The 25,754-nt window shown below is 39.1% G+C and overlaps 2 protein-coding genes and 1 pseudogene across 2 annotated transcripts; 1 reads left to right on the plus strand and 2 right to left on the minus strand.

Annotated features, from left to right (window-relative positions):
* Positions 1–113: 113 nt before the first annotated feature.
* Positions 114–9,727, minus strand: LOC131800151 (counting factor 60). Its single transcript, XM_059117826.2, has 9 exons — positions 9,510–9,727; positions 8,227–8,369; positions 7,598–7,768; positions 7,190–7,209; positions 6,269–6,387; positions 5,271–5,401; positions 1,931–2,133; positions 1,487–1,556; positions 114–1,118 (listed from the first exon to the last, which is right to left on the minus strand). The coding sequence occupies exons 1-9, from the start codon at positions 9,671–9,673 to the stop codon at positions 811–813; spliced, it is 1,329 nt and encodes a 442-aa protein (XP_058973809.2). The 5' UTR covers positions 9,674–9,727; the 3' UTR covers positions 114–810.
* A 3,792-nt stretch (positions 9,728–13,519) lies between these two features.
* LOC131800184 (homeobox protein EMX1) lies at positions 13,520–16,719 on the minus strand. Its single transcript, XM_059117877.2, has 2 exons — positions 16,169–16,719; positions 13,520–14,705 (listed from the first exon to the last, which is right to left on the minus strand). The coding sequence occupies exons 1-2, from the start codon at positions 16,464–16,466 to the stop codon at positions 14,320–14,322; spliced, it is 684 nt and encodes a 227-aa protein (XP_058973860.1). The 5' UTR covers positions 16,467–16,719; the 3' UTR covers positions 13,520–14,319.
* A 5,127-nt stretch (positions 16,720–21,846) lies between these two features.
* LOC131800220 (uncharacterized) lies at positions 21,847–25,530 on the plus strand (annotated as a pseudogene).
* The last annotated feature ends 224 nt before the right edge of the window (positions 25,531–25,754 follow it).

Below are 25,754 nucleotides of genomic sequence, written 5' to 3' on the forward strand. Positions count from 1 at the left end.
GGGCAAACATAGATTTTTGGGAGGGAAATTGAATTCAGACGCCATAGAGCTACAACGGTGCAAAGTGGGAAAGAGAAGAGTGTGGAATATGTAAACAACATCTAAATGCGAAGTTATTAAAAAGGTTTTTGTCATTTTATTGCAATTCTGTTTTTTTGATTTCTTTATCGATAATTCAGTTGAAAAATAACGTAAAAAGTATATCAAAAAGTCCCAATAAGCTTCAAGAGGCAGACACACTTAGGCGGTCCGTGATAACTAAGACAGCTTTAACTTTACTACTGTGGAACTAGCTACTAAATTTGAGGATCTTCCGACTTACGACTTTCCGTCAATTACTTTGTGTAAAAAATTACTACCAAAAAAAAAAAAAAAAAAAAAAACTACAGCTACTTAAATACGAAACCCCCTCCCCTCAATACAAATTAATTCGGTGAAATTTACAAAACAAAATAACTCAGGTAAAAAAAACCCAACCAAAAAGTCAAAGCATCGCAAACAATACCTAGTGAAATTACGGATCAATATCAGTATCTGGGCAACTGCACACCTACCCCTCCCCTAACCCAACATGAACCTTAACTTGTTGTCAATTGACTGTTTCATTAAGTTAATAAAAACAGTTCAACTGTCTCCTAGATTGGAATACGATGAATTCCCATTCAATATCATTGAAAAATTCTGAATTAATTGAAGAAAAATGGCATAAACATTCACATAGAAAAACGAAGGAAACGGGTCATCACGTGTCAGGGCTTAGCCCTTTTCTCGATTCACCTAGTGTTAGCGTGTTGCTCGTGTTTGATTTAATTATGCGAAAACTCTAGCTGTCCTAAAACGCTGTGGTCGTGCCCTATTCATGGGCCTTGCATTGGTCACTTTGCAATCTGTATCCGGGTGTTGAGGGGTAATAGCCTGCATGTACTCGCTGAACTGGGCCAGCGGACATGGAGACACGCGGCAGTATGGGATGACTCGTTCTTGGCCATGGTAAAGCAGCCTTACGGCATAATCCGTGTTTTTTGAACTGGTAGTTTCCAGTAATTCCAGCTGGATCATGGAGGCGTACGGGCTCCATTTGCCGTCGCTGGCGTTGAAGGCTTTCATGAAGGGCATAACTGAAGAAGAAAACGAACGCCATTAGAACCGATCATAACCTGAGCAGTCGAACGTAACCCGCGTCTCCCGGACAGTTACTAGGTGGAGATGCACTGACTAAACTCAACCCCCCCCCCTTTGCAGTCGATCCTCAAACTATTTTTTTTTATATTCCAAACCGAACGTGAGCCAGGAGCTACCCACAGCAACGAAAACATTCGACCGTGATACGATCTCAGCCCGATGATGTCAACACCGCCAAGGTATCCCTTATCTTCGGATAATCAAAGAGCCGAAGACCTGATCTTCACTTGAGTATCTTACCCTCTTTTTCTCCTCAACTACGACACATATTATTATTTTTTCGTATGAAACAACTCTACCGTACCTGTGGAGTCGTGGCCAGAATACAAATAAAACTTTCTCGCTTTACTTTCTTTCATAGCTTCTTGCATCGCCTAAGGAGCAATATAGTGTTACTAAGATATTTTACCAAGAACCAGTCATTTGATTTACGGCGTTGTTTTCTAAAGCAAAATACGCAAAATCGCGCTTAACCATCAAGAAGAGCAACGTTGATAATAAAATAATAAAATAAATAATAAAATAAATTGTGTCGCCCGGTAGGAGCGAAACGACTTCCCCTCAGAGCGAAACTGACTTCCCGTCCGAGCGCAACGAATACCCTTCCGGGCGAAATGAATTCCCTTCAGGGCAAAACCACTCCTAAGCGAAACATGAGCAGCTGTTGTTCTAAACGACTGGCTTCCTCAATTCTAACTACATTGCAGCAAAGGTGTTCTCTTCACAAATACCAGCCACACTTCCTTACCATCCATATCTCGCTGATCAGAAATCCAATGCCTACTTTGGCGTGATCCTGTATGGTAGGGTATTCAAAGGTGGCATACCACATGTACTCTACTTCGCTGGCAACGCGCTCCACAAGGTCTGAGGATACACTGGGTGGGATGGGGAACCCATGACAAATGTGGACTAAAAGGCAGTCTGCTATATGGATCAAACCCTCGGGTGCTGCGAAGAAGCAATGAAAAAAAGGCATGTATCAAAAAAGATAGAGTCCAATTCGAGCCAAGTGGCCAATCAAGCCGGAGCTCCACATCCCAACGGAAACTTCTGGATCCACTCATCGCCTGGGCCACACATTGGACTTGATATTATCTCGTGAAGAGAATAATGTTATAACGGATGTTCGCATTCTATCAGCCGACAATATTTCAGATCATAATTTGGTTACTTGTAAGGTGAAATGTACAAAACCGAAACCTTCTACACTACATGTTAAACACAGAAACACCAAAAGGCTCGATTTAGCTAGTATGATCAAAGACATCGAAGAATCTAATCTCATTACTAATCCACAGTCTTGTGTAACTGAGCTGACTACACAATATAATACTAATCTCTCGTCTATCTTTGATCAACATGCTCCTGTGAGCGAGAGATGGGTCACTCTGCGACCGCATTCTCCTTGGTATACTGATGAACTTCGTAAGGCTAAACAAGACAAACGTCGTCATGAAAGAAGATATATTTCATCTGGTCTTCAAATTCACCAAGAAATATTTATTGATTCCTGCAAACACTACAATGATCTTCTAACAGCGACAAAGACAAACTATTATCGGACTCTGATCAGCTCCTCTGACCAATCACAACTATTCAAGATGGTATCTCGCCTATTCTTATCGAAGAACATTGCTGCACTCCCTAATAATGATTCATTGGATACATTGACCGAAACGTTCAACGATTTTTTTATCAAAAAAATTGAGAAAATAAGATCGGATTTGGACTCCCATACTGCCCAAGCACCCGACATCAACGTCAATTATCCAGTCACCTCGTCGTTCCAAACTTTTCAACCTGTATCTGCTGATATTGTTCACAAACTTATTGTTCAATCTCCAACTAAGTCTTGTCAACTGGATCCCATTCCAACACGAATTCTAAAGTCAATTCCACACTTGACGCCAATTATAACCAAGATTATCAACGCCTCCATGGCTAACGGAGAATTTCCTGATCAGTTAAAACAATCCCTGGTATGTCCATCTTTAAAGAAGCCTTCATTGGACCCGAACTGTCTCTCAAATTACAGACCGATTGCAAATCTATCTTTTCTCTCAAAAACAATCGAAAGGGTGGTCGCAAATCAAATATACAGATTTATGGCCGAGAACCAGTTATTTCCAGCGATGCAGTCAGCATACCGCAAATACTACTCCACTGAAACTGCTTTAATAAAAGTCTCAAATGACATCCTAAGAGCTGTAGATCAAAAAGAAGAAGTAGTACTTGTTTTGCTAGACCTTTCCGCTGCGTTCGACACGATCGACCATAACATATTACTTGAAAGAATGGAGAAACGTTTCGGATTTAGAGGTATCGCACTAAAATGGTTCAAATCATACCTAGAACATCGTGTTCAGTCAGTGAAGATCAAACACTCCATCTCTAAGCCTCGACATATCTCCTACGGCGTACCCCAGGGATCAGTACTTGGTCCACTACTCTTTCTAATGTATACCTCGCCTACAGAAGACATTGTTGCTGAACATGGCCTAAACTGTATGATATATGCCGATGATTCGCAACTTTACATAAAGATAAACTCCTCTGACAGAATGCTAGGCATGGAAAGATTGAAATCATGTGTTAATGCAATCATGGAGTGGGCCAAGAAAAACAGATTGCAGTGCAACCCTTCAAAAACAGAAATCATTCATTTCCTCTCACGCTTCTCAAAAAATCCTCCTTTCTGTAATATCAATATTGGAGATGATATCATTAATTTATCTAATACTGTCCGAGACCTAGGCGTCATGCTTGATTCTGTGATGAACTTACGCTCGCATATAAATTCCATCTGTAAATCGTCGTCTCTAGCAATCAGAAATATTGGTCGCGTTCGTAAATACCTCTCGACGCAGCAAAATGAAAGATTGATACACGCCTTTATCTCATCGAGACTTGATTATTGTAATAGCCTATTGTACGGTCTACCGATTTGTGACATCGAAAAATTCCAACGGATCCAAAACACAGCTGCCCGCTTGTTAGTCGGTGCCAAATCAAGAGACAGTATAACACCTATACTTAGGAAACTTCATTGGCTCCCGGTCACAAAACGAATTCAATTCAAGATACTGTTGATAACATACAAAGCACTAAATGACATGGCTCCAACCTATCTTGTTGAACTTCTTAGTCGATATATTCCAGCACGAAACCTCCGTTCATCAAATATGAATCTACTTGAGGTCCCAACAATTCGAACTAAAACGTATGGGCAAAGAGCATTCTCCTACGCAGCACCGTATTTGTGGAACCAACTACCTGAATGCATAAAAAACGCCGAATCTGTTGACTCCTTTAAACGCTTATTGAAAACTTATCTTTTCAAAAATTAAGCCACCAGATTATTTGATATCGTACGTTGTCAAACATATGCATAACACGTAATAATTCATTAGTTTAGATAGAGTAGCGAATTGCATGTATAGGATTTTTATCGAAATTTTGTTAATTTGTAATTGTAAAGCGCATAGAGTTCAATTTTAATGCGCTATATAAGAACTTATTATTAAATTAAATTAAATTAAACTTAAGCCGACGTCTCAGATAGCAGACTTGCGTCAGAAGGACTATTTAATGATAACTTTAAAGGAACTGACGTATCTTAAGGCCTGGCCTCCAAGCACCTGCCTCATTCCCCTCAGTTTCTCAGGTATGCAGCTTTAAATGCGACTTTTAACCACAATTTGCAGAGGTTTTCGTCCATAATCCGGGTTACACCGTCCACGTTCATCAGTTTAAAAAATCAAACATGTATAAAATACACTTAAGTTTGAGTAAGTAAAAGTGCAGGGAACAAATTTACAAGAAATCCAAATATGTTCTATGTATTAATTCACAATAGCACATCCTGCTGATTTAGTTAGTGGTTACCTTGTTTGCTGGGGTGAAGTCAAAGAGAAAGGCACAAACGTGAAAGGTATGACCAAGCTTGGGGCCAAATCCTCCACTCCCCCCACCCCCCCCCCCCAACATAGCCACTAAATAAGATGCCAAATATTTAAAAAGGAGGTTAAATGCATACAGAATAGAGCTAACTTACTTTGAAAGAAAAAAGAGAATAAAGGACTTACTCAGTTTGTATGTGAGACCAAGTGCTTTTTCAACTTCGACCATTAGTGGTTCGGTTATTTCATTGTAATGCTGTTTCCAAGACTCAGATGCAAAGAACTCTTTCCGATATTGATTTAACTTAGGGCAAAGACTGAAAAGGCAAATAATTGTAGTATGCATCACAGGTGTTGTACTTTAGTGTTCCAACTCAGTAACAAATTGATAACCCCCCCCCCCCCCCACAGACTACACATGACTCAAAGGGAAGATTATAAACGGAGCATTGGGGGGGGGGGGTGGGTGAAATACAGAAAAGAAACTGCAATAAGAAATATCTTGGACAGTGGGTGACCCAGATAGACAACATTTCACTTATTGCCCAGTCCAACTAAAAAAAAACCATCCCCACTTGGCTCTGACAATGCTTATTCACAATCACACAAAACAGTTTCTTCCATTCCTTGATCAGATCCCCATCAGAGGTGACTACATCCTGTGACAATTTTCATTCATTAGAACATTCCCTGAAAAACTGCACCCTTTCCCTCACCCTAAGACCATGCAATCAGCTTAACTCTTCACCCTTTAGACCCTAAGAGTGACTAGCATCTAATTTCTTTCTACAATATCACTCTTGAATGACACCTAAAGGTCATGGAACCTTTTGATTGGCAAACAAATTCTCCTTGTCAGCACCTTAGGAAATGTATAAAGAAGAGTATGGAGAATATGCATACTGATGTCAGGGTGTAAAGGGTTAAATAACTCCCTGAAGTGATTAACATGCAACTTCTCCCTAAAATATCCATATAATCCAGCAAGCAGGTAATGAGAATAAACAAGCTCATCAGGTAGAAATTTTTATCTTGATCTAACACAAAATTCTTGTAACAAATTCACAAGAAAAGGTGAAGCAGATAGAGGAGAGATTTAACAATCAGATCTTGGGAATTAAAGGGATAAATAGACTGTTGTGCAACTAATCAATCAATTTTGAAATCACTTATACATCACTCACTTGGGATTTGGTTCTATGTCATCATATTCTTTGTCCATCACATTAATGTCGACGACTTGAGATTTGCCTGACAATGGAGCGGAGGGTGGAAACATACCTATAGCCAGAGCTTGAGCAGACTGTAGAGAAAATAATGTATTTTCGAGTCTTAATCCTTTGACCCCAAAAATGACTAGCATCAAATTTCTCCCAACAATATCACCCCTGAATCACACATTAAGGTTATGAGAATAAAGGAAATGATCGCCAAGCAAGGAAGCCCTTGATTGTTACAAAACTTCTCCTTGTCAGCACCTTGGCAAATGTGTAGAGAACAGTATGGAGATGATGCATAATGATGTGAGAGAGTAAATTTTTAAAACCTCCTCTTCCTGATAGAAAGAACAATCCCTTACTTGACCTAGACAGGCGTGGTGGGTGCAGCCAAAAGTGAATCTCAAAAAGTGTACAGAATTTCACATAAATTATCAGGCGAACAGATATATTTCTAAACCCAAAGTCCTAAATGGGGTATGATTGTTCCCCATGTTGATGATATGCTTGGTCTAACTTTAAAGTTCTTCAAATCTAATCCCATACTTTGTCTGAATAAGCCAGACTTGGCTCCATGAGGCTAAAATACCACAATCTAAGAAAATTCTCATCTTGAACAGGGCAGCATAATGAACAATTTTTGTCTTCAACAGTGTCAATTTTAGTTGAAGGCCTCCAAAGCCCAGTGCAACTGCAGTTTTCCTTAATGGCTGCACAGTTACGACATTACAGTATTTTTAGTTATTTATTACAGCTGTATGTATAATGAACATCAACAACACGAAACTGAAAATCTAACTTTTAAAATTTCAACTTTTTAGATTAAAGTTGGGACATATAGTTGCAGAGAAAACACAGTTTGACAATTGATGTGAATACTGAACTGACCTGTCTTGTTCTTGACATATCTGTGAAAATTGTCAAAACAAAAAATGAAAAATCCAAATTGCAGAAAAAGTGCACAACAACATAATTTCTTGCATTTTCCAATAAACATTGACACTTCACAAACACATTTCAAGGCTTTTAAATCTCCGACACCTATGCTTTTGTTATTCACAGACCCCATAGGAACCATCATAACTGACCTCCAAAGTTATTTGCCTCTAACTTTCTCACAAGTTTTTCCAATCAAAACAAAACTACCTCTAAAACAGTCACCATCTGTTTAACAAAACACTCCATAATTAAAGTAATTTGGGGAAAGAAACCCAGTATCAACATATACTTTTCACAAATTCTGGCTTTCCCACAATTTGTTTCAATCAAAGATGAAACTTCTGCTAAAACACTCACCATCCGTTCGAAAAAACACTTCACAATTGGAGTAGTTGGGGGAAAGGAACCCAGTATCAACATATACTTTGCGCAGATTCTTTCCATTATCCTCCTCCTGTTTGTATCCCTTAGAAGTCAGATGACCCAAACCACAGTCACCTTTCATGTCATTACGACCAGGTATGTAAACTGTGTGTCATTTAAAAGAAAACAAGCACGCATCAAATTTATCATTCCTTCAAGGACTTCTTTATCTTTTTGTTATTCACAGAAAAAACTCTCAGACTGATGTATATCATAAACTTCTGTTTACAATGAAATCATTAGACTGCTCAAGTGTTAAGATTTTTCCATATTTGAACAATGAAAATCAAGGCATGTCTTACAATTATCCAAATGCATTGATGATCCCTTTTTAAAATAGATATTCCAAAAAAATTGAATATGTGAAAAGTTGTTGAGCCCATTTTTAGATGGCTGGAAATTAATAGACAATGAAAATTAAAAATGAATTTTAATTCACAAATTTACCCACTAAATAGCTTATAAATCAGCAGAAAGAGAGTTGCAATGAAAGTTGATAACATTAAAAAAATTTGGATTTGACATATGAACAAAATACAATATGCAATAACTAAAATATCTACCATCTCTGTAGATCCTGTCCACTGTTATATCATGGATGTCATGTTTGATGACAGGCAGAGAAGCAGACGTCAATAGGCAGTCCCACACAGCTGTGTCATTAGCCCAACAGGGAGCAGCTTCTGCTCTTGTTCTGTCACCATGTCTGTTGTCAACAATGACAAAAAAGAGGAAAACAATTTGGATTGTAACAACCTTCCTGAAACCAGTTAACTTGGGGAAGATGGAAGATGAGTTTAGGGGGAAGGGGAGGGAGGGGGTATCATGAATTTTAAGGGGTGTCAATGATAATTCCATAGTGACAAAAATCAATCCCCCACCCACCCCCCCAAAAGAAAAAGCTAGACATGATATCAATTAACACTTCATTTATAATACCTTATAGTTTTTTAATAATGATAAAAAAAAAACTATATTTCACTAAAGCACGTAGAGTTTTAGATCTTAACAATTCGCAAAAAATACCCAAAACATGAAAATCAACTCTGAAAAATTCCTTAAATAAACTACCCCAGCCCTTGAAAAAAATTAGTATTAGAATCCACCTAAAATTAATTTAACTGGCAGTAGTGCCATGAGGTGCTTTTCAGGACCTTGTATGCCAGCCACTGCCATGAAAAATGAGTGACTTTGTATACTGGTCCAGACAGAGGTGCCTGTTCATTGAAGTTTTTTGCAAACACAAACTGTCCAATATGATTTGCAACACAAATTGAACTTAGGTACTGAAATTAGGGCGAATTAATTACAGAATCAAACCAAAAAGTATGGAAAGGTAATTTGGAGAAATTCTATTGTGATTTTGACGTTACGTTTTGAATTTAAGTTTTGTCGAATTTAATACTTTAGCCAACGACAATTTTGTCACCGCTACTGTTTGCAAGTCTCGTGACCGGGAACATGAATCCACTTGCAAAACTTATTTCTAGATCGAGAGGTAATTGTTCTCAAAATGAAAAGAAGGGAGAGAGAGGGAGAAAAAACCTCATCAAACAATCGATAAATCAACCTTACACCTTAAAAGAAAGTTCAAGCCTATTGGAGTCTTAAAGTACAAACTAACCGTAAACTGATTGGAAAGGAAATAATTCGTGTTAAGGAAAGTCTGCTTTTCCCTACAACATTCGGAGAAACAAACCACGCAATTTTAAAAACGACTATTTCACATCCAAATTCCAGGAAAATGAGGACCCGTGGAAATAGCTTGATGTAAATCTTGTAAAAGATTCGAACGATTGGGGAAAAGAAAAAATTGTTTTGAACAAATGCGTCTATTAAAACTCACCTGATTATCACATGTACTTGTTTGAGGGTATATTCTTTTCCATTGTCTCCCCTTTGCAATGGGGTGTATTTATAAGAATCACTTCCACAATATGGTAGAGTTTCCCAAGTTAGAGCACTATGGCTGAAGAAACAGAAAAGTATCAAGAAATTTCTCGCGGCCATGTTCTTTTTCAAGCCCGCCTGCTTGCGTGACGCTTCTCCACTGCTAAAGGTGCTGAAGAATGGGGCGATTAAACGCAAGTTACTACCCAGTCTCTCACGCTCTAAAGATTATGAGACTAGACTTAACGGACTGGGGCATGCGGTATGTGGAATAGAGAAAAAATGGAAGTTTGTACAACGTTCTTCGTTTAAGGTTAAGCACAGAAAATTATTTTGACTCGATTAAAACAAGATGAAGCCGTAAAATGGCTAATTCATGGCCAAATTTCTTTCGATTTTCTCACTTTTGATTTTCTTAATCACAGCACGTGCCTCGCAAGTGCCTCCATTATGTTATTTCTGTACCTACTGTTAAGGGTATCAAGCACAACACTCAGCTGAACGATAAGCGGATGAACGTTCCCTGGTATCTGATTTTATTCGATTTCAGTCAAAAATTTAACCACTAATCAAAACCAAGATGGTCATTTTCATCGGGCTGCGATGGTGTTGAAATTAGAAAATCCATTTATAAAAAAAAAGGCTAACTAGAGTCCAATCTCCATAGCAAATATGTATTAAACTTGTTAAATGAACCCCGACATTTGACAAAAAAAAAAAAAACTTCGCAAATTCCAAACAAAGGGGTAACAAATTTGCGCGAACGAAAGCTTCAAACTAAAACTATCAACTCTGTAAAACAAACAACAAAAGTACGCGAAAAATGTCCACGTTAGTTTTCAATGTTAGAGATTCAAGGTTGGAGATTTTTGACGTGTTGGCTAATTTTTTAAATCACGTTCGGCGCGCAGAAATATACAAATAATACAAAGGAGGGAGAGGAAGAGAAAAACTGTAATTTGCAAATTTAAAACCATACAGATTTTCTTCAAATAGTCTAAAGAGCAAACGCGAACGCCGCGCGAGAGTCACACGAGCGGCAAGGAAGCAAAAAAGGATAATATATCATTTTTCTCTCTCGCGCTTCTCGTTCGCTGACGATCACTTGGGAAACCCAAAACACGAACATCTAATTTTTTTAACCGGGAAATGTGACAGGAGAAACGTTTTCTTTTTTTTTTTTTTTCTTTTCAGTGTTCAGGAATGGAGTGTAAACTACATTATATCCATATAATGAGTAAATTAACGAACAGGCCAAAAGTCGTTTTATGACATGCCAGCCTTTCCATGTTTTACTCTCACTGTATATGTGACACTTGTCTCAAACATCCAAAATTTTGATCAGAAAAAAAGAGTATACCATAGTATGCGTGAAAATTCGCGCATGAATAGTAAACGCATTGAGAAGTTTCGTGACGCGCGTGGTGTGCGCGAAAATTCTCGCGTCCTTCTTCCCATTCCCTTCGCAATTTAAAGACGATAGCACATTTTACTTGTCATTGTGCAGGATAAAGCACACTGAGATTAAACACTTGTTCAAAAACCGAACTTCTTATGCAGCAAATTGCGTAGGCTCTGATGAACTTGAGCTGCATTTTGAATAACGGACATATGTGGTACCTCTGAAGTGCATTACGGAGGGATGGTTACCTGAGCATAAAGTTATTAGCATACTGAGGTGCTTAGGTCATTTTTTCGGTTGGGGGAAGGTATAAGAGTCTGTCACACCGCTTTCCGATTGAAATTCAAAAACCAAAACCAGATAAATCGTAAAGGCCAATCATAACGAGGAAAGATCTCACTAGGATCCAATAAGAAGCCACAAAGGACGCGTGTGACCAAGACGCGATTAAAGATTAGTTTTGCACACGATATTGTAGGTGAGGAGATAAGAGGCGTCGGCTTTGTAGACCGATCGACGAAAATAAGAAAAACCGATACTTGAAAGCGATTTTGTCTGTAGTCTGTAGTATTTCCTTTACTTTGACTTGCCGCTGCGATCACTCCGATTTTGGCTCTACGACCCTCTTTCGAAAAGCGCTCTGACCCATCATGCTGTTTACCAGAGGTTACAGGCTACAGTTTTCAATTGTGTCTCTTATGTGACATCTTTTTTAAACGTTCCACAGTATTTCGGTTACCAACTCGAGCCTTTTATTAAGAGACAAATAACAGTCATGGAAAATTCTTTGCTTTGCACAAAGTTCGTTGAGGAAAACTATTAAAAGTCAAGAGCAGTCCTGTAAAAGAGAAAATTTGACGATCAAAAAATTTTTTGCCTTTGTCATTGTCTTGTAAATTAAATGTTAATGAATTTTGGTCACTCAAAAGGACATCAGAACAGTTGGCTGGGAAAAGAGCCTTTGTCTCTCAAACGACACTCGTGTAGAATGTTCTGCTAACTTTTTAGCGATCTCTGTAACTCAGGATGAATTAAGTTTATCGTACCTCAACACGCAAAAAAATATTATCTGCGGAACAACTTGCTCACACCGTCAAATCCTTTGACCTCCTGCCTTCAGTTATTTTCAGAAGCTGTGAGAAAATCCTTAACTGGGATATTCCCCTCAAAGCGGAACAGTGCAACTATCTGAGTGATGTGGAGTTCGAGCTCTCTATGCATAACATTGTACTTAATGACCAAATTAGGCCCTCTTTTCAAACTTTGCACATAACAGGCGATGATTCAGTTAAGGGGACGCTCTTGTAAAATACCAAACAATTGCATATTGATTAAATGAAAGTAGGCGGTTTTCTTATCTACGAGTTCCTTTTAAAAGGGCGCAGAAGTCATCGAAACACGATGGATGCATAAAAGCTTTTTTACAGCGAACGTTGGGTAAATTTATCCATTACGATTTCTTACAAAAAGGAGCCGTAACATTTGGAAAGTCAAAACTCGGTGTGGAAATTGGAATTATGTCAAAGAGTTAACCGAAATAACAGAATAAAACACACTACAGAAGTAGCCGACCTACTTTTACAAATAAAAAACAGATATCTCTCCTGCCAATACAGTAGTTGATATTCATGCAGTCACTCATACCGATCTGTCATGTCGGAAATTGTTTCATTCTAGATAACCTACTTTGGATCGTGGAGATAAGCCCGTAATGTTATCCTTTCGTTTAAGGACTCCTGGATTAGAAAACTTATCGTGTTGTTGCATGCGGCGTGGTGCTCGTGGACTGGGGAAATTTTCCGAGACAAATATGTAGGTGTGTCTGGAGTGTATAGGGATAAACTTTGGCAAAAAATGCAAGGGAGAATTGTCAGTGTACGGTTTTTTTTTCATCCACTTCTAAGTGGTAGGAAAACAGATTCTTAGCCGGAGGATATTGAAATGGAATGTGCTAGAAACCACGATGGAATATGAACAACACAGAGTGATTGGCAAACGAATATATATTACATGGTCACATTCCCTGGATATCTAGATCACTATCGGCTTTGAGTTCATCGAGGGCAAGTCAGTTTTAGAGATAAAACATCGAAATCTTAAATATTCGTCATATGTTTACAATAAGGATAAAGAAAATGTGTTTCGCTAGTAAAAGACAGCTGTGATGTTGACCCAAACAAAGCTAAACTCATGTTGTTTCGCCAGAGACTTCATACATTTCTTAAAATAGGAGGCAGTTACTGTGAAGAGCTGTATGTTCACTGGCGTAAATAGCGACCGACAAGTCACAAAAAGTAATTGGAGATAAAATAAACAAATATGTTTCAATTTATTACCTGTTAGCAACACCGATTGAAATGTTCTTGCTGGCAGATTGAACTGAATATTTTGACTTGACCGTGTCCTAATAGTGGTTAAAACTTATACCCACCGAGTTTTTCGCAAACACGTTGGGAAACGCCCCAACATAATCCACTGGTGGATATAAATGTACGTGTATCGTCAGTTTGAAATTTAGTCCGAAGAAAAGACAAGATATACAGAAACTAATGACTTGTCTTATAAACTTCTTTATTTGTGGAATAAACATGTATGTTATAAATAACATGGAAATTGCGGTTTAACCGAGATCACGCAAATCCAATGACTCTTGAGAAGCTTTTCCCGCGCGCAAAGCTGCGGTAAACGCATAAATGTTTTTGGTATTGAATCTAACTAAAGAATACTTTTGAAAAATGTACAATTGGAACATAAGCACAGATTTACCAAGCTTTTAAGGCCACTTGAGGAAAAGCACCTATGACAGATTACATTTGTTGTTGTTCCACTGCCTCCACTAGCCGGTGATACGGACATTTATTGAACGATATAATTAGTTATCATTAGGGCATATTATCCGGGAAGTTCATACGGAGTAAAAGCTGTTTGTAGAGACTATCGCATCAGCGAAACCAGTGTTAATCTGTTCACCTTAAAAAGCCGTTAATAACTCCAAAGACTTTGACATTTCTTGAAAACATTAGAGGCCTATACGGTCATTACGAAAGTTGTTACAGATGTTCCGGAGCGTGAGTCATCTAATCGGCCTATATAGCTTCTAATAGTTGATTTCGTGTCCTATAAACTCTTCTGTTTAACACTAACAAAATATTTACAAGAGAGAGAGGAAGTAGTGTACTTCAATTCGCCATGAAGCAATATGCTCACAAAATTTGGAGTTTCGCAGCCAGTGGTCAGTGTTCCGAATGGATGGAAAAGACATTAGCGCGGCGGTACCAACCTCTTTGGTATTAAATTAATTTTCCTTCGAGCCTTCAGCGCGTTTCTGCTTATCTTGTAAAGTGCTCTAAAGAACAAATTGATTCTAATTATGCTTTCTAGAGGTATTATCGTAATCGCTGTGGAATAGCGTGTCCGTTTCGGGTCCAAAATGCCGTGTCGTTAGTTGCCATTTTCGCACATGATGTTCCCCTTTACGCTTTTTGCTTTTCCCAAGCTTTTCGAGTTCTTCGTCTCTCTTGAATTTTATCCTTCGATTCTGGAACCAAACCTTGACCTGCGCTTCGGACAGGTCCAATTCTTTGGCGATTCTCTGTCGTTCTTCTCCGACGATGTAGTGATTACCTACGAAGCGTTTCTCTAATCGCTTGAGTTGCTCTGCCGAGAAGGTTGTTCGTGCCCGTTTCTTCTTTGGGGGATACATGCCTGATTCATCCATGTCACCATATTCAGGATAAGGGTAAAAGTCTCCTGTCGAAAAAAAAAAAAAAAGGAAAATACGCTTGTTGAAAGAGATAGTGTTTCAGAGTTTTCGTTGAATGCATTCTTTTTTTCAGTTTGCGTTGCGTAACCATTAAAATTCCCCTGAAATGAAATTCAAGTTGGTTTGTGGAGCACGTTCCTCGTGATTTCTGCGTATATTTTCTTTTGGCACTCTAAACTTAAGAGCTGTTTTATCTCAAGCCCGGAAACAAGTTGTTTATTTACCTTTTCCGGTCAGGAATTGTTGAACAATTTTATTAATAGCTGAGTTTTGAGAGGGCGGATTAATGAAACTGCAAAACTCCCACATTAACAAAGTTCAAATCGCATAGAAGATTGATATGACGTCGATAAAACTAAACATTTATTTTCTTTGTTTTACTTCCAAGCAAATTAATCACAGAGTACATTCATGGTAATAACTGACCTTGGTTATTAAAATCAAAAGGAATTCATTTAAAAGGGAGATAAATGCTGGGCTATTTCTAAAGTCGCGCTGAAAACCCCTCACAAAAGCTGATCTTATTGAGAACCAGACGGGCGGCAAGTTAACCTGTGTCTTATTTTGTAAACTTGCTCAATTTATGAAATTGTAAGTGAGCCGTATAATTGGTGAGGAAAAAGATATCCCTTGGAATTAAGAAATACAGACCGAAGATTTCGTGCCCGATAACCTGATAAAACCCGATCCTAAACTCACAGCGCGCTGCGCGGTTTTCGATGACGACTCTCAAAGTATAGTTTAGTTTTCGATCTTCTCAGCTTAATAGTATTTTGAAGGACCGCAAAGTGACTTAATTTCATTCCTTTTCACGATAATTGCTCAGTTCGAACGCTTGCTACTTTGATGAAGTTGTCAATCAGTTTTTAACGATACAATTCTTGCGCACGCTAGCGAGATTCCACAGCCGGCTATCACTGTTTAAATATTCCATCTAACAATTCCTGTTTGACGCTAGTTTACGGTTGTCTTGTCGCCTGCGTCGCCAACCGCTCTCTAACGTATACATCAATAGCGGGTTTATTGGAGGTTAAACGAATCCTTTTGCTGTTTTACGATTGCAAGATAGCTGCGACAGCCGAATTGTTTGCGAGTGCTAATGTGGCTAGTGAAATTTGCGCTCAAATTGTAGGTTACACTGCGCGTGCCATTTCTAACGGCTAATTTACACCAGCAGTGTTTGACTTAGGGTGTCCCTAAGTGTGAATCGAAAATAAACAAACATACTGCAAAGGCTATGCAAATACTCAAAGAAGTTTTATAAACACATAAATAAAAACTACGACAACTATTAACAAGCATTTCGAGTTCAAATGAATTGATAAGTTTTTAAAGCGCGTCAAATGAAACCAGGATGTCTCTCTGAGCAGAGCGTTTGATCAACTCAAAACAGGTTTTCTTAACACGCGCTCGTTCGTAATCAAGTAGAAAAGCACAACGATGCTTTTACCTGGGCGAGGGTGACCGAGGTATGGCAGATTCTGTCTCTGATGCCAAGAAGACATCCATGGAAGAGGCAAGCTTTGGTTGTTGGGCATATCAGGCATATAACTGGGGTAATTCATCTCATTAGAGTACAGGACCTCTTGCAAGACTCGCGCAGACGGAACGAGTGAGTTGGACGCATGGGGTTGACACATCGAGAACGGTGGTGGCCTTGGAGAACTTGTGTTCATCCCGTAGTTTGGCTCTTCAAATCGCGGCGGAACCAGCGCAGGAATACTCATTCCGTGGTTCGTCTGAAGCATATTCGTGATAAATTTCACCACAAATATACCGACGTCAAAATAGAGGAACTGCAGTTATGTTTTGTTGCAAGTGCACTGTGGCGAATCCTGTGGATCTTCTGATGTGTCGATAATTTCTGGCTTTTAGCTACTTATCTTGACCATCACTCGGTCTGGAGTGCATTTAAGTCCAAGGGGGTTTTTAGAGAGAGAGAAAGCACCGCATTGGACAATCACATCCTCACGTCCTGCAATGTGTCATCGTCATGTCTTGATGAACGAGGCATAAAGTTGCTGCTCAAGATGTGTTGTTCCGCGGCTTGAAAACTTAATTAGCAGATCGCATTTCGTCTCGTTCGGTGTGGCGTGGCAGCAGCTGAAGGCCTACATAATTGCAGTTAAGAGATAAGATAAGAGAGCGCTCTTTGTTTTTCTTCATTTATGACACTGTTTGCTTAGGGATGTAATCGGGAAAGATATTGGACAAGCGTTTATTTTGCTCAGTCGTGGGAAAGTGGTAATATGTTCTTATTTCGTTTGCCGAAGCGTGCGAAATAGTTCAACACGTAAGAGCACGATAAATACTGCTAAACGAGTGTCGCGAGCTTGATCAGACCACCAACTTAGAGTTGAACATTGGAATAGCGAGAAAACTATAAACCAGATCGACATTTGTTTGCGTTTTTTTTAACAACCAAACCAAAATCACCGGCTTCTTGAGGAATCTTCTCGTCTTCTTAAGGGTCAACAAGCAGTTTAGAGTCATTTAAGTCAAGAAATCGGCTCAAAGCCAATCTCATTTCAAGCCATCTTGTCGTTCGTGATACCTGCGGTAAATACTGACAGAGCTGTTTATCCCATCCTATTTCGAGATCGAGACAACTCAAGTCGATGGTTATCGAAATCTGCTCGACTCCTTGGCAAAACATCTTTCAACGTCTTCCCACATCATTCCTCTCTGATCGATTTTGACCGCAACAAATCGCTTTGGGGGAAAAGTGCATTGCTGTCGGCCAGTCTCAAGAGTTTTAAACCGCTAGTGATAAATTGACCAGTCCTGAAACGGAAATCGCAAAGCCACGCTTTGTTCAGAAATTCTTTGGAAGTTTAATAAATTGTGGCTGTCGGTTTTGTAAAGAGGAAATTGATGTCTATTTTATCTTTTGTTCATTGGATCGACGTTGAAAAGTCACGTCTAAGGCTCAAACCACACTAATGTGTTTTTAAAAGTGTCCGTTTTCGCCCCAAGCAAAATGATGCAAAATAATTCATCCCACACGAGCGTTTTCGTTCCCTCTCAACTGTCCACAAAAGAGCGTTTTGATTTGACAATTCATACAGCTTGATGTATTTTCCCCTATCGGGAAAAAAACAGCCTGGCTGAGAACGCAGATGACTGGGCGACTGTATGTTCTTAAAAGCCCAAGTTTTCAGTTTTCCACAAATAAAACGGAGTGTTTTTAAAATAATGCGTTTTCAAAACATCCATTTTTAAAACTATTGGCGAGATTCTGTTTTGCCAGGCCAAAACACACTAAAAGAATCTGTTTTCCAACGCCTGAAAACCCATTAGTGTGGATCAGGCCTGAAATGTTTATGAATAAAAATTTCCGTTTTCATGAAAACCTTTCCTTGGCTTAATGCTAATATAACTTTATAAAAAGGTTTCTGTAAACCTTAGCCACCAGCAGAAATCAATGTCTATTTTTAGGGAGTGCAAAGAGATTGTATACTTTGTGCACATGTCTTCATTTGAATGAACTGCAACTCCAACATGATGACCTATCCTTAATCTTCTCAAAAAACTTATTGCGTAATTGCTTCTTCTGAGCTCTATGGGTTCAGAATCATTTTGTTGAGGCTTTGAATTGTCCTGATTATGGGAAAGGAGGAGTTCATATTTAGTTCTCAGAATCGTGGCTGAGTTTTATCTTTCGTTTCTTATATGAAAATAGTTTAATTTGACTGCTTAAGAACATGCAAGAATACGAGAAGACGAAAAGAAGTTGTACACCCTCGGAAAACTTCTCTAAGATTTGAACATGGCTACATTTCCTAAATTTAGGGCCGCCCAAAAGAACTTCGCAAAGGGTGTCAAGATGTCCTCCATGGATTTTCCTAGGCCATCGCATTGCGTAAATGAGCCTCCTTCTTTTGTCAATTTTTTTGTCCGTTCAAGCACTTTGTACTTCTAAAAATTGCAAAATGACGATTCGTCGATTTATTTTGACCAAAATATCTGAGGGTGTTTAACAAAAAAGACGTTCAAGTGCAATTCATCTGCAAACGACCGACATATAAATTTTCATTTATATCAGTACAACTGGTAACCCTTTTCCACACTTTTAATTTTTATCGTTAAATCAACAAAAAGTTTTAATTTTACGAGTAGGTATACTTCAGTTTGTCGAGGGGAATGAGTCTATTATTTATTGGGCGAAGAGAACCCACTGCTTCGGTTACTTGCCAAGCCGTGGTGGACGAGTTTGAAAATGCTTAGAGAAGCCCAGCTTTTCCATTCTTCATTAAGGCTTAAGTGTTATCGGCCCGTTATTATAACCACATATAATTTCTTAAGTCTTCAACTGGTGAGATATACATGTGTTCTAGCCGTATAATGCTGTCAGAAATCATTTTAATTGACCACACTCTACTAGAAACAATGTAACCCCAATAACCTTTGAAGCAAAATAACTTTTCATGACCACCTCTTAGAAAATCATGAATTTTTCGCGATGCCGAAGAAACAATGAGGACCTACAATCGAAAACTTTTCCTGTTTGGAAGAGACCACCAGCACTGAATTTTATGATGTTCATGGGTGTGTTCGTTTCGATTGAAAACAAAGAAAACAGCGGGTTTCTCGCCAGTATCTTCAACACAAGCTTTTGATTACAATTACAATCAATTAATATTTATTATTGATACATGATACATTAACTTCTATGATATATTAATCAATGTGGCTGATAAGCGCTTTCAGAAAAAAAAATATATAACGACGATCAGATTGCACACACACAAAAACGTTTCAGCTTCTCTCTGAAATAAAAAACAGAAACTTGGACAAAATTCATCTTCCTTACTGAAATGGCGTGCGATAAAATGAAAGGAATGTGATCGACAACTTTTCCCTGACTTGGAGAGTAATATTTTCAGTGGGAATCACTATTAGGTCAAACGTATCTTTTTAATCAATGATGGCTGGAACTAATTTAGACCAATTTTGTTTTGAATATTAAAAACAACGAGTTTTTAACCGTTTCTCTATCGTGTCTGAAGCGTGATCTATTATTACTTAAAGTCTGCGGTTTCCGGTTTGTGACGGTCATACAGCATCCGCCTGCCTCGTTTCATTCTGGTTTTTTTTTTATTATTATTTTTTTATCTACCTTTTGTTTGTTGGGGATCGGTCATCATTTATCGCCGGGGGGAAGGGGGGGGGGGAGGGAGGGAGGAAGGCTGAGGGTAGTTCGGAGGATTTTTGGTGTAACGATAACATTTACCTTAGGGCTCTGTAATTTTCTTCTGACCCCACTTCACCCAACCCCCCCCCCCAGTCATTGGCATTTAATTGGCAGTCAATTTCTGATATCTCCCCCTTTATACTATGTTAACGACCATCCCCCGCCCCCTGAAAACAATGTGATATCCCCCTTAAAATCCTCCAAACCCCTCCCCTCCCCACCCCCACAGGTGATAAACAAGGACTGACTGGTACCTCAAGAGGTATATTCTTGGCGGACGAGAATGGCTTCATAACAAGAATGAAAGTAACCCTTTCTCGTTATTCGTTAGGGTCCCAAATGTTCGAATTAAATCATTCCAAGTAACTAAGTGCTGATGTGCCAAGAAAAACGGTGCCTAAATAGATGTCGAGTTGAAAAAAGTATCAATTATGATCAGTAATGGGCTCCTGTTATGCCATGGATTTATGTTTATTATTGGGTGTCAGAACTACCTCGGGGGTGATATAAAAAGACAAATTATTGAATTAAGCAATTTTTGTTGGTTGACCCGCCATCAATCCCTTTTTGACCTGGGTGGGCTCCAACAAGCAAGGTTTTAGTGCTCACGCGCGGGATGGTGGCGATCGCGCGACAGATCGCGCGAGATCCTTCACAGAAAGAGCTGCAAAGAATGCGATGAATAAGCGATGAAACCTCTTAAACCTCAAAAACAATTGATACTCACTGTTTTGATCAGTGATTTTATGCTCCTGAAATGTAGCTATGACGGTTATGAAATGTTCAGTTGGTATCACCGTGAATTTTTCTTCCTCGTGTGCTGCGCGCGTTGTACATAACACGCGTGCACGTCGCAAAGACAATGTGCGTGCAATAGATCTTCGTGAACAATGTCAAAACAAGTTTAACTTACATATTTGCTCGAATTCTTAGGGAGTCAGCGATTATTTTGAACGGAATACTTTGTGGTTTCTCTCTTTTTTAGGGGATAAACTTTTGGATCATTTATTTCAACATGTGCTCAAAGAAAACCACCTCATCAAATCACCTCACGGCAGATCTCCCGAGTCAAAAATTTATTTTTCAAAAAGAACATCAGGAAGTGGTCATCGTCTCATGACATTGATCTCACGCCAAGGAGAGCATGAACCGAGTTTCACACGCACATTAAAGTTCCACTGTAATCACAGTCGCCCTCGTTCAACTTTCACTGCTTAGATCAGTTTTTTTTTAACCTTTTTAATCTTAGCACATTGCCATGTAATAGGCGTTCAGTTAGTAAGACAGAGCGATTGTAGTAAGAAGCACCTGAGGGAAAAAAAAAAAAAGGGAAGCAGGTTTGAGTTGGGTCGCGTAAGGAACATACGTCACGCGACCTGACCCAAACCTTCCGCGTTTTTTCACTCCTCCGTTACCGTCGCGTCAAAAGTGGAAAGAAATTTCACTTCACTACGCGTATTACAAAATAATAAATAACATTAAATTAAAAAACAAACAAACAAACAAACGGTGAAAATTTAGGATGCAAAAGGTTTCGAACTCCATCGGACAAAACGTTTCCGTCCCGTCTTTTCTTCAGTTGCAGATCAATCCGGTGGATTACTTGGGATTTTGTTCTCCTTTTTAAGATCAAAGATTTTTTTTATCAAATTTATCTGTGAACCGTTTATTGCGTCTGTGTGGTATTCGCCTGAGGTAGTGGTGGTCAGTCTCATAAATCAAAATGTCACCATGTTTTACCTTTTGCCCGCGAGAGTAATGATGCTTGATTTAAAGCCGCGGGAAAGACAATTTCATGTTTCAGTTCTACCGGCAGCCAGCTTCTGTAAACATCCTGAAATCTGTAAAGGATACAATTGCCTACACTTCAGCCGAACCAAAACGAATGTCACGGAAGAATTTGATTGTTTTCCACAAACATAACGAGCACGTACATGGACAACAAGGTAATTGACCCCACAGGTGTCCCAAGGTCACGTCTCAAGAAAAAGCGTACGATTACAACTGTCTTCTTTTTCTCGAGACGTGAGCTTGGGACACCAATGGGGTCAATTTTCTTGTTCCTTGACTACTAAAGTGACTATGTACACACAAACGCGGCCCAAGCTCCAGTTGTGGGATGATCATCTTGCGTAATAAGCCTCATGGCGAAAATATAAAAGGAAATAGGCCCTTATGGTTGTACGGGAATATTTAGGACTGCTCCGAGGAAGAAAAATACTGTCAAATTCTCGATAAATATACCTCACGTTACTTCTAAAATGCATCGCTTGACCGCTTACTTTTTTGAAACGAGGCCATTTTAGCGAGTTACGGGTAAGAAACCTAGAAATGGATAACTTGCTTAAAATGGCCTCTTTGCAAACAAAGTAAGCGGCCGCCATGACGTTTTAAACACGCAAGATGATCAACTCACAGCGGGACCTTGGGCTTTTTGTTGCACATTATAAAAGCTACAGATGGTGAATATTAAAGAAAAGAGGAAATAGATTTTTTATTATCACATAAGAAAAGCCGTTAGGCTTTCGAGAACAGCTTTGGTCTTTGGTTTTTTTTCTCTCAGGCGGCCGGGCTGTAATCGATCAAACCCCGGCGAACGTGACTCACCGCGCTTCAGCCAAAACAACCTTCAGATACAGAGGTTGTTTACCACCTTTTCCATTCTCAGATTACTTCCTTGTTCTAAGCATTTATATGAGGGAAATCATCTCTAGAAATTAAAAGTTCAGGGATCGAAACTACAGAACACAGAGGACAGTATAAATCTTCAGCTGACTTCAAACATGGTAGGCATGTAACCATTGTAGTGCGAGGTGGCTGAAAGTTTTAAAAAGTGCTATGTTATAAAAAGTGCTATGTTCCTCTGAACATCTCTTGCCTTTTGCCAGCAAGTCAGTGGAAGTATATCATGTAGCTTATTTTTAGTTTTCTTGATTAATTTTTTTAGAAACTTTCAACAGCTGTTGTGGCGATGTTTCTGGTTCTCTGCGTTACACAAGCAATTGCTTCAGTGGTAAGCGTTTATTCTATGTTATAAAACGGTCAAAACAGAACGACCATTTTGGTTTAGTGCTTTCCAGTGATTTTTCAAGTGTCATTTCTCCCCGGAGAGATTTTAAAAAAACTCTCCATTCTTAGCTTAAGACTCGTTTAAATGGCGAGCGACTGGGAACCAGAGTTCCTTCGGCGCGTTGACAGAGACGGTGTTTGCTATCTTGGAACACTGCCGGACAAATTACCTAAACGAAGTAACCTACAGACTGCGTTGAGAGAGGTAAGTGAATTATAATAAGGAAATGTCAATTTTGGAAGAGAAAGATCAACGGTCACCTTGTAATATCTGTGATTTTCACTTCTACTAAGCAGTCAATTCCGCTAGCGGCCGTGGTCACCGTCACTTAGAAAGGAACCACTTGAAAAAAACTAAGGGTAATCTTTCAAATAGCATTTAATCCACGTAAGTAGTTTTTTTGAGAGACTTTGTGTCAATCATGGCATGAACTGGCGTCTATTATAATAACCCTATTCTGTGGAACCTGTTTTTAGGGGTCAACCGGGGTGAACGTTTAATACAGCTTCGACTGTATTTGGGTTTTTTAACATCTGATGACTGAAGCTGAAAGCTTTGTAATAATTATGTGATGTATATTCTCTTCTTTGACCTGTCGTATCGAAACATTCTTAGGTTTTTGATACTCCTCCTTCTCCACAAAATCATAACATAGTGGGAGACTACTGGGTCGTGACAGAGAAAGTCGATGAGCCTCTTAGAGAAGAAATCCAAAAATTCTGTGATCCAGGTTTTCCAATCTATCGTGTAAAAAAAGTTGAACTAGTTACTGCTGATAAGGGCGATGGCGACGACAGAGGGGCTCGTAGAGGTAAATGAATTATTTCAAATGATGTGTGTTTTGTTTATCGCGATTGTGATCATAAATGAAGGATCATTTTCATCATCATCATCATTTCATGATCATCATCATCATCAATCGTTTGTCTTACAACATTCAGTGACTTTGAATTGCAGAACGTAAACTTTTCCACTTCAATGCTGAAGTGCTTCAGGTGATGGCGGCATTTGAAAGGATATCATCGGAATACAGTCGACTCCCGTTATTGTGGACACCCTCGGGGAGAGGGGGGGAGGGTGGGAGGGGACTTAGTGTCCGTAATAGTGAGAGTTCATAAGGCAAGAGCCGACTGAAACCAGGAAATTACCATCGTTTATGACGAGCGTCGTTGAAAAAAATTCAATTATCAATGAAATCTATGTTGTCAAGAAAGGTGGAATGCAATTTCAGAAAAGAAAAAAAGAACTCTCTAAACTTCTCTCGATCGCTCTCAACGTGTAGCTTCCTAAGTCATTTGGTGGTAACACCCAACTAGTGTTTGGAAAGCATGGATTTAAATCCCGTCGAAGCCTGTCTTTTTCATTTTTACTATTATAATTTCAGGTTTCTTCTCTGCAATTATTTAAATTACATTTCACCCGTAAGGATCCTTTCTTGACTTGATTTTTATCCGCAGGTCAAATGAGATAATGCACCGATTAATTCGAAGCTTCAACATCCCCCCCCCTCCCCGGGGGGGGGGGCGGGTGGGGAATTTGAAGTTCCAGCGGAATACACGTGTTTTGTCTTTCTTTCGCGAGCGAATGGCTTAGAAGAAAAGGGCAAAAAGGTCAAGTTTTTAAAGCTCGGTCAATGAGTAGAAAGTCACAGTCACAAAGTAATTTTGCCTTTCACAGAAAAATTGATTATCAAATCTAGCACTTGCGTAGGGCATTTGAACACATTTTTAGCCCCGTGGGACGGAAATTTGATCAAACTAATCTTTAATTGTTTAAATGCCTAGGGGAGAGGGGATGTTGAAGCTTCGAATTGTTTGACGCATAAATTAATAGGCAGCACTCTCGTTTTGTCTGCTTTTAACAAATATAAAAATCATGCCGATAATCTTCCCCTTTTTACAGTTTATGAAGGCGAACCTTTCTTCTCCTATTAGTGTTGAAGTGTAAGTGTAGTGCCTTAGAAAAATGAACACGATGATTATTAATTGCCGACAATTTTTCGTAATTCTCTTGGTTCGTTTTTGCTTAGCTAAGCTTAGTTTCCGTGTCTTCATTGCTTTTGTTATCTTTGTTAACTGGTCATGTATTGTGGGCAAGACTTAATTTCCCCGATCCGATGAAGTAGTAGTATCAGAGTTTTAGAGTGCCTTCCGAAGAATCTCGATATTAGTTTATTTTTTGGTGTTTCGTCCGACCAATGAGCTTTGTTAGGTAGGTGAAGGAAGAGCAGTAAAAATAGACATACACCTTAGTTAGATACAAACATGTTTAAGAGTGTTCTGTACATTTTTTTTTTACTTTTTACTTCATTTCAACAGCCAGAGGTGCTCCTCCTTCAATAGCGAACTTTGCACCTCTTTGCTCAAAATCTTTTCCCTCTGGTTGCGACCCCCACGTTTGGCTGTTAGACTACAAGATCAGAGGTCGGCACTGTACATGGTGGTTAACATGCAGCTTGGATTTGTACAAAAGAGGTATTAAATGTGATGACACAAAGTGGGATCATCAGCATGACTCTCTAATCTGCTACCAGCTTCGCTGCCCATAAAGTCCTGGCACAGGAAGGGAACTGTCGTCGATATTTGTCTTTAAAACAAGCCTCTTTCAAATCATGTTTAATTCATCTTTGACTTCGCAATAAGCACAGATTTGCTTTCTTGACTCCAGTTCGCTTCTCGGCGATAACATTTTTCATTACTTTTGTAAGTTCAGAAGAATTTAACCAAGAATCCAGCCTCGGCTTTTCAAGGACCCAACTTGGTGATGCCTATT

Source organism: Pocillopora verrucosa, chromosome 1 (genome assembly GCF_036669915.1).
Source record: "Pocillopora verrucosa isolate sample1 chromosome 1, ASM3666991v2, whole genome shotgun sequence".
NCBI lineage: Eukaryota > Metazoa > Cnidaria > Anthozoa > Scleractinia > Pocilloporidae > Pocillopora > Pocillopora verrucosa.

Bases quoted from the DNA above. Each gene is read 5' to 3' on its own strand.
- LOC131800151 (XM_059117826.2), bottom strand. From the start codon at position 9,673: ATGGCCGCGAGAAATTTCTTGATACTTTTCTGTTTCTTCAGCCATAGT. The intron at 7,210-7,597 runs GTGAGTGTTTTA...CAATTTTCACAG, and splicing joins AGTGTTTTTTCGAACGGATG to ATATGTCAAGAACAAGACAG. The intron at 6,388-7,189 runs GTCAGTTCAGTA...TTTTCTCTACAG, and splicing joins ATATGTCAAGAACAAGACAG to TCTGCTCAAGCTCTGGCTAT.
- LOC131800184 (XM_059117877.2), bottom strand. From the start codon at position 16,466: ATGCTTCAGACGAACCACGGAATGAGTATTCCTGCGCTGGTTCCGCCG. The intron at 14,706-16,168 runs GTAAAAGCATCG...TTTTTTCGACAG, and splicing joins CCTCGGTCACCCTCGCCCAG to GAGACTTTTACCCTTATCCT.